Here is a 9,464-nt window from a genome sequence, read left to right on the forward strand (position 1 = left end):
TCCAAAGTTCAATTGTATCCTAACTTTGAAGTAATACCACAGTGATATGTTTCTCTCCCTTAATCAATACTTACATCTTTTGCATAATAGGTGAAACTTATAGATTATTGATTCACTCCCCCTTACATAATGATCCGTAAACCATATGTATGTAGTGCAAAACTACTAAATTTCTCACCCTTTTTGTCAATAAAATTGGTAAAGGTACGAAAATCGTGGGATCATAATAAATACAACCAAAAGATCCTTCAGGATTCCAAGGTTTTTACATATAAACTTTATTTATATGATATCACATAGTAAGAAATACTTAGCGCTCATCTAGGAGATTTAAGATGGAAGCATCCCCTTCAAATTCCACAGCCACACACCCCACAAAAATAAAACAATTAAGCACAAGTTCATCTAAGAACTCTTACCCATTTGATGTCATTCCCAAGAGAACAACATGAGTGACCTTTCTTTATGAAAAAGAAGAATTTTTTAGGACATTAACAAATCACATGGATTTGTATTTTTAGTATCGACTTAAATTAGTCTCAATGACAGTTACGAACAAAGATATAATTTTAATCGGTATGACTCAACATAAGAAAATCTTATGGAGTGTGTCAAGCAGTCCAACTAGACTGGCGAAGTTGGACGGGTATGATAGCTTTTGAGACCATTTTTTACAGTCTTAGCTCATTCGAGCTTGGTTTTACGTAGTGCAAACACCCATGTTTGGGTCGGCGTTTTAAGCGCTCGTGAATGAGTAACACGGGGGGAGATCAACTAGAGAACTTGTGGGCCCACCAGTGGTTGCTACGGTGATTGCCTAGTTCTACTGGGAGGAGTCTAAGCTTGTTAAATCGTGCGGCCAAGTTGTGTGGCCATGATTGTTTCTGAGACTAACATTAACAGTCTAGATTTTCTTTAAGAAATAAATGTGTGTTCGATCACGCTAACTTTAATTAAAAGTGTGTCGATACGAGATTCTCTTTAGAGAGTGATGTAGCATGTGTAGGTATTTTATGCCAATCTCAATATTGGCACTTCGGGAGATTCGTGCTACTCTGCTGAGAGTGAACACTTAATCGTCATGTCGTGTCAATGATGAGAGTTCGGCTGAGAACATAGCACAAAAAATACTAGGAAAATCATGCATTGATTTGATAATGCTAACAAAATTCACAGAATATTTTGGATTGTTGTTGCACGCACCATTCTGAGTGAATTTCATGTACATATTAAATTGCTTCAGATAAAGCGAAGAGATTTTCTGCACTCATTACTTCTTAAATGAATCTTCCCTTTGCAGGGTGACAACACCTTAAATACTGAACTTACAATTTTAGCCCTCAACTAAAATCCACCATCAACAGGGAGTAAGGATACTGAACATACCTCCAAGCCGATTCCAAATTTCAAGACTGAATGGACACTCCCATAGAATGTGCTCCATGTTGTCTTGAGCATTTCCACACAGATAGCATTTGGAGACTGTACTCAAACCTTTTTTTTTCCTGACAGTTTCTTCAGTTACACATGATCATCTGAGCATTTTACACACATTACATGATGTGTGTGGATGAATGTAAGGTCTCCGTACATATTTAGCCCAAGTGACTTCCTGGTATTTCTCACTTATTTGTTGCACAACATTTTCTACTGTAAATTTCCCAGATAAGTCAGTTGACCAAATTCTTTTGTCATATCCATCCCCAATAGCAGGTAAATCTTTTAGTTCAATTAAGTTCAGCATTTCTCCAGGTATTTGCCACTCTCCATTTACAATCAGATTACTTACCTTTATATTCTTGTGTTGCTGTACAAATAGCTCATTTTGATGTTGATCAATAAGAGCATTATCTCCCATCCATTTATCATACCAAACTGAAATTTGTCTTCCATTTCCAACCAGCCATCTACTTCCTTCATTAAGATCATTTATCACCCATTTAAGCCCAGGCCATATGGAAGATTTATTGTAACTAGTAATCCATTCACTATCTTTGTTCTTGTATTTTGCCTTCATGAATCTAGTCCACTCCTCATCTTCTGTTTCAATTTTCCAGAGCAGTTTTAAAAGCAGTGCCTTGATAACTACCTCTAATCTTTTAATACCAAGACCCCTCTCAGCAAATGGTGCATTTACTTCTTCCCATTTCACAATTATCATCTTCTTCACAGATGGATCACCAATCCATAGAAAGTTCCTACTTATCCTTTCACATTCTTTAATCACAGATTTGGGCCATTATAGACAGACACGTTGTATATTGGTATACTACACAGCACAAATTTAGCTAAGGTTAATCTGGCTGAGAATGCAAGTGATTTACCAATCCATCCTGCTAGCTGTTTTTGTAGCATTTCCACAATCCCTCATACTTGTGTAGTTTTGACTCTTCCAGGACACAGAATTACACCTAAATATTTGTAAGGGAATTCTGAGAGATCCATTTGCAACCTTTATGCAATTATCAGTCTTCTTTCTTCAGTAACTCCACCAACAAAGCATTTGCTCTTTGCTCTGTAACTTTTTGTCCAGAAGCAGCTTGATACTTCATTAATAATCCTATCAAATTGTCTAGTGTTCTTTTGTGTCCATTTCAGAATATAAATATGTCATCTGCAAACATTAAGTGGGATGGTTGACATCCATTTCTATTGACCATTGTTTGGATTAAACCTTCTTAAATCATTTTTCTTAAGTTTCTGCTCAAAACCTCTTCAGCTATCACAAAAAGTATGGGAGATAACGGGTCTCCTTGCCCGAGACCTCTTCCCACTTCAAAAAAACCAAATGGCCCTCCATTTACTAGCACTGATACTCTTGCAGATTCAAAGATTATCTTCAACCAATTTATACTCATTTGAGATAAGCCAAAATGCTTGAGTGTTGCAAAAATGAATTCCCAGCTCATTGAGTCAAAAGCTTGAATTATGTCCAATTTTAACCCTACATTGCCTCCCCTTCTTTTAATATCTAACTCATTTACAAGCTCAGAAGCAAGTACAATTTTCTCTTGAATATTCCTTCCTTTTATGAATGCACCTTGTTGAAATGATATTACTTTGTGCAGAACAGAGAGTGGTCTTGTTGTGATTATTCTTGTGATGATCTTGAAGCAAAAATTGGATAATCCTATGGGCCTGAATTGATCTGTTTTTCTAGCACCAGGTATTTTAGGTAGCAACAACAGAAAGTTATAATTCATCCCTTTTGGAACAAATTTGCATCTCCAGCAGTATTGTATTGCACTTATTAAGTCCCTGCATATTATTTCCCAAGAGAATATGTAGAAACTACCTGGAAACCCATCAGGGCCAGGAGAACTGTTTGGATCCATAGAAAAAACTGCATCTTTAATCTCTTGAGATGAAGGTAAAGCATCCATTTGATCATTATCTTCATTTGTTATTACTTTAGGAATGGCTTCAAAAAGATTTTCATCAAAGAACACATCATGGTGCTCAAATATGTAATTTGGTTCTGATCAGCAATGATATTACCGTTTAAGTCTTCTAGTTCTGCAATGTTGTTGTGTGCATTTCTAACCTTCATTGAAGTATGAAAAAAACTAGTGTTGGCACCTCCTTCTTTCACCCATTTGATTCTTGATTTTGATCTTAATAGTTCATTATATTGTTGAGTTTCTATTTCATGCTTCCCTCTTGCAGTGATTAGTTTATCAAGCAAAGCTACATTTTCTGGTTGAGCATCTGAGAGCAATGCAGCATTTAGAACTTCATCTTCAGTTTCTTTGACTTTAATTCTTAAGTCTCCAAAAACCTCCCAGTTCCATTTCTTGACACTAATTTTGAATCTCTTAAGTTTACTCATAAAACTAAAAACATGATTTCCATTGTATTCTTCTTCCCATGATTGTTTAAGAAATTGTAGAAATTTAGGATGAGAAGTCCATATTGGTTGGTATCTAAAAGGTATGTTTTGAGGTTTACGAATGTCAGTTGTACTACCCATCAATGCACCATGATCTGAGACTCCTTTGACTCCCACTTTATATCTCCAACTAGCATATAACTCCAACCATTTTGCATTAAAGAAGGCTTTATCTAGATCACATAGTATTCTCTTCTTACCTACTCTGTTGTTGCACCAAGAAAACTGAATACCAGATTTTGGAGCTTGCAAAAGCCCACAATGATCTAAGCAGTTATTGAAATTTGTCATTGATAATCTTAGAGGACTTCTTCCTTCTACTTTTTCATCACAACTTAAGATAGTATTAAAATCACCAAGTACTAACCATGGAAGTTGCATTTTATTAATCTTCAACAATTCTTCCCATAGTTCCCTCCTATCCACTGTTAAACATGCTGCATGAATGCCAGTGACAAGTACTTCCCCAACTCTGACAGTTATAACTTGTTTTGTGCTTGATATAATTGTTGGAATTTCCAGTGAATAGTGCCATAATAACCAAATATTCCCTTTCTTAGTATCACTTGAATTATTTATAAGCATTTGACTCATACCAGGCACTCTTAAGTTTTTAACAAAATTCCTTTTAGCTCTTACTTTAGGTTCTGCTATCCAGATTAGTGAAGGATTAAATTGATTAACTAAAGATCTAAGTTTATCTTTGGCCCTAGTTACTTTAAGGCCTCTGATATTCCAGAACATTACTCTCATTGAGAAGATTTGTTGTGAGAAGAATCAGGACCTCTCACTCCTTTATTTTTAACTAAATTTCTTCCAACTGGTTTCCTTGTAGTGATGAGAGATATACCTTTAACTGGATCTCCCTTGTTAGCATCTTTAACAGCTTTACTATCAGAAGTGCTTTTTGTCCTCTGTTTATGAGACTTCATAGATTCATCAGAAATTTGCTCCTCAACTACATCCACCAATGCTTGAAATTTGCTTGCAGAAGCAAAGGATTCTATGGTACCAAAAGTAGTATGTTGAGAAGTATTTGCAGGAGTAACCATTTGAATTGATGTTATTGTAACCAGAGAAGGAATACTGGTAGAGATTTGAACTAGTTTCTCAGTGGACAGAGCAGGAAACTCCTCATTGGATCCAATTCTGCCAGTAAAATAATTTTCACTTGTGCTCCCAACTTCAGTGACAATCTCAATATATTTCTCTGATGGAGTAAAATCAACAACTTCATTTTCATTAAAGCTTATGTTCTCATCTTCCTTAGGTATTTGAGATTTTGGAGTTTGATAGATATCAAAACCAATTGGCCTGTGTTTCTTCTCCTTCATCCTCCAAATTTTTCTCTGTACTATGTTAGGAAATGCCTCACTATCTTCTGTCACTGAAGATTCTTTTCTCATCACTCTACATTCAGTGACAAGATGACCCACCACCTTGCAATGACTGCAAAAAGACTATTATTTTGGGAATTTGTATTTCTTGTTCAAAACATCCATATTTAGTTTTAACTAGAACAATGTATGGAACATTATTTGCTAAATCCATTTCAACAAGCACACTGGCATAATACCCTATCTCTCTTTTAAGATTTGTTTCATCCACTTTGATATCTCTACCAATGGCATCTCCCAGTGACATAAGTATGCTTTTTTTCCAATACTCAATTCCTAAACCAGGGAAGTTAACCCAAACAAAGGCAGTTGTTGATTTCTGGGTTGCAGGATTGAAATTAGGTTCCCTGAGTCTTAATTTTCGAATTTGATCTTCTACTTTCCAAAACCCATTCCAAATATACTTCATATATATTTCATTTTCTAGCTTAATAATAAAAAACCTTACCAAGAGGGATCAATTGAAGTTTACCCGATGTTTTCCATTGTTTTCTCAATGATTCTTCAGCAACAACAAATTTCATTTTGACAAAATCAAGTCTCCCAGTTAAACTGAATTTCCACTCATTTAAACTCCTATCGATATCTTCATCAGGTATGTACAGAGATGGAATCACTCTGGAAGTTGCATTCTCAACTCTTTTCTCATTTGATTCATACGAGAAAAAACTAAAATTAATATCGTTCATTCTCGATTCAATTTCCATGATATACAAGTGATCGAAAAACTTAATAGCTAATTTTCAGACAACAATTGCAAGAAAACTCAACACCAATCATTGAAATCAAACCTGAAAATCCCCTGAATTGATGAAGAGAGAGATCGAAAAATGGATGCGAAAAAAGAAAAAAAAGTCTTTGAGTTGATCGCCCGCATTGCAGAGTGCAACTCAGCCCAAATTATTATTAAAAATAAGAAATTTTCAAACAAGACAAGTACTAGGTTAGTTAACTAGCATTTCTTGTTAAGGCATTCGATTAGATTTGAGTAACTGAAACCTCCACTTTGATAAGTCTAACTAAGATCAGAATTAACTTAGTTTCTCTTATCCGAAATCGAATTGGACTAAACAATTCATCCCGAAAACCTTTTCTTTTGTTAAGCCATAAACAATTCATACAAACCAAATAAATCAACTTGTATAATTATTTACCTCAACCGGAAGCAATTGAAACAACATAGACACTAAAGCACCCGCAATTGCACCGAAATTTTGTAAGCCTAAACGATTGATACCAAACAATAAAGCAAGATAACAATAGTTTTTCTTAACCGGAGACAATTGAATCACACACACATCCATACACAAATAACAGAATAAACATCAATTGTACCGAAATTTTGTTAAGCAAAAGCAATAAATATATACAATAAAATCAGGCTTTTCTTAAACAGGGAAACGATTAACTAACAAAGTCGTTACCTCAAATTTCGCATCCTCTTATCCAATAATATTTGCATCTTCTTTCCAGGGAGAACTGATACCGAAATATCATTATGTTGTCATCCTCATGCAAGACAAAAGAACAACAACAACCAACCTTTACCAGAGAAATGTTGAAAACCGGTTTTTAACTATTGCAAGAAAAAGTTGAAAACCCCGAAACACAAATGATTTTATCCTAAGCCAAATGATTCAACATATTGTGACTTTTTCACATATTATTTCAAGTAGAACCTCATGATCCTTTGATAAAGCCTACCAACATGGGCTAGAACTTAATCCTGCTAAACCAAAAAGTCACCCAAACCATTAGGGTTCACAACATATGAGATCGAATACTAAGGTCATGAAAACCGAAATCAAACATCTCATAAACATACATAGCAATACGATAAAGCATTCAAGCACAGTCTATGTAAACCAAAACTATCACAAGAAAAATTATAAAATAATAATTTTATTCATAAAATAGACTTTATTGAAATAATAAAAAACTAATGTCAATTTTTCAACAGATTTTCAAAGATCATCTTCAATTTCCTCAAATTTTTCAGGATCTTCATCAACAACATCTCGACTGATATCTCGGATTCTGCACACAGTACCTTGATTATGTTCACAGGTTAAAGCATTAATCTTTCGATTAATATTCGAGCATACTCCCTGTTACCAGTTCCAAGTTTAATCAGCTTTCTTTGGTTACAGATAACAGTTCTTAGTAGTGCTTCATGTCTATGATGAGTTTCAATAGTACTGAGGAGGACTTGTCGTAGATTGATAATATCAATCTTAGCATCCAAACTATTTTGGACAAGGAGCTGAGTCACATCTTCCTTTTCATTTTCTATATCTTCACAACCAGATTTCTTGAAGGCATCATCAAGATGAACCGTTTCCTTAGAAGTTATTCCACTCAAGGATTTCAGAAGTTTTACTTGAGATATGGTTTGAGAATACATCCTTTAGTATAAGTTCTCGACACGTTGAGTACATATACTTGAAATACCTTTAACACATTCCAAACAAAGGAGTCAGCCTTAAATAAATATTTCTGACCATATTTAAAAATATTCTCGCATCTAATGTGTTAGAAAATCACAAAGATTCTTTAGAAAGAATCAACCTTTTAGATCACGTATCTAAAACTGCTTTAGATAGGGAAACTTATCCTTTTTACACAAGTTGTTTGTAAAACAACTCTTCTACACAGAAGGACAGATTTAAATAAATTCAGGTAGATTGTGCAAACTCTCTATGTTGAATAAGAGATTTTTGACAGGATACAAATAGCCCAGATATGTGTGCGTCCTTACATCAGAAGATTCCGAATTGTAAGGATGCACATTCCAACACAATTAAACATTGGGGTGAGAACCTTCCTCACCAAATGCCTTTCGAGGAATTTCTTCCTTCTTACTTTTAGGAACACTATTATGATTCCTTGTGTGGGTTTCGAACCCATCCTCTTCATCAGGAATATTGCGAGATGCTATATCCTTGATTACCTCTTGTGCTCAGGATGGTACGTTCCTTGACTTGACCCCGTGTGGTCAAAATCTGCTATCTGACAGAGTGCTGATATCTTTAGTTCAAGACATTCTATATGTCCTCTTAAGGTATCCATTCCTTGTTGGAAATGTTTTTCTAAGCACTTGTCTAGATATACTTTTCGACATGTCTCTGTAAGAAGATCTTCAATAAGGATCTTATTCCTTATTTGTGAATGCTCCAACGATTGTGTAAGAATTTCACACTCTGTAGTCTGTTGATGAACTTCATTGCATAAAGACATTTTTTGTTCCAGCTTATCTGCCAGATTATTTTGAAGACTGGGTGATTCTCTCTTTCCTTCACAAATTCTTACATTTAATTGAACAATAAGTTTTAGGACATCGTCTAGACTGTCAATGGTTTTTCCCTTTTCTGCATAGCTTTCAACATGTTTGAAGAATCTTTCTAACATTTTACGAAAACCAGAACTTGGGAAGTCTAGTGAATCTAATCTCTTTTCAGACGATTTTTCATTAGAGATTGGAGTCGGATCCAAAACATGTTTAATCTTCGAATTCATTCTTTTCTTATCAGGAACCTGATTCGTAATTAAGTTATTAGTCATATACTTTTTCTTTGATTTTCGAAAAGACTTACGAGACCAATTTCCATTGACCTTCTCTGAGATATTATTCTCATTATCTTGACATACGTTAACTCAGTTCTTCATAAGTTTAGTTTTGCTTTTCTTATTTTGACTCATATCTTATATAGGTTGGATTGCACCAAACACATATTGTTAGATATTTTCGTGTTTGCCTGCTCTGATACTAATTGAAAAGACTAGGGTACCAAAATATAGCAATTGACGTGCATTTGCCTAGTTTTTAAGGCCCGGATTATAACATCATCATGGCGCATCGGGGAAGTTATGGCCTGCGCGCATGTTGATGGTGGTTTTTAGCTTAGGGTTAAAATCGTAAAACCGCACTGACATGACGTCACTATGACCATTAGCACATTTATTGAATCGATCAGCATGCCTACGTAAGAATTACCAGGGTACCTTTTTTTTATGTGTCATGTTCCACGACAGAGCCCTTAACATTGACCGACATCATCTATGCCAAACCCTAATTCTCATGCTACCGTGCCAAGGCATGCCAACCATGCCAGCAACACCACTGTGCCAATGGAAAACCATGCCAGCCACATCTCCGCGCCAAGGGCCATACCACTGTG

General features: G+C 35.2%; 1 protein-coding gene across 1 annotated transcript; it reads right to left on the reverse strand.

The window, feature by feature from the left end:
* Positions 1-2,678: 2,678 nt before the first annotated feature.
* Positions 2,679-4,633, reverse strand: LOC113350588. Its single transcript, XM_026594731.1, has 2 exons — positions 3,580-4,633; positions 2,679-3,478 (listed from the first exon to the last, which is right to left on the reverse strand). The coding sequence occupies exons 1-2, from the start codon at positions 4,631-4,633 to the stop codon at positions 2,679-2,681; spliced, it is 1,854 nt and encodes a 617-aa protein (XP_026450516.1).
* Between the last annotated feature and the right edge of the window lie 4,831 nt (positions 4,634-9,464).

Source organism: Papaver somniferum, chromosome 2, assembly GCF_003573695.1.
Source record: "Papaver somniferum cultivar HN1 chromosome 2, ASM357369v1, whole genome shotgun sequence".
Classification (NCBI taxonomy): domain Eukaryota; kingdom Viridiplantae; phylum Streptophyta; class Magnoliopsida; order Ranunculales; family Papaveraceae; genus Papaver; species Papaver somniferum.

Bases quoted from the DNA above. Each gene is read 5' to 3' on its own strand.
- LOC113350588 (XM_026594731.1), bottom strand. From the start codon at position 4,633: ATGTTCTGGAATATCAGAGGCCTTAAAGTAACTAGGGCCAAAGATAAA. The intron at 3,479-3,579 runs GTGCCAACACTA...ATTGCTGATCAG, and splicing joins CAAATGGGTGAAAGAAGGAG to AACCAAATTACATATTTGAG.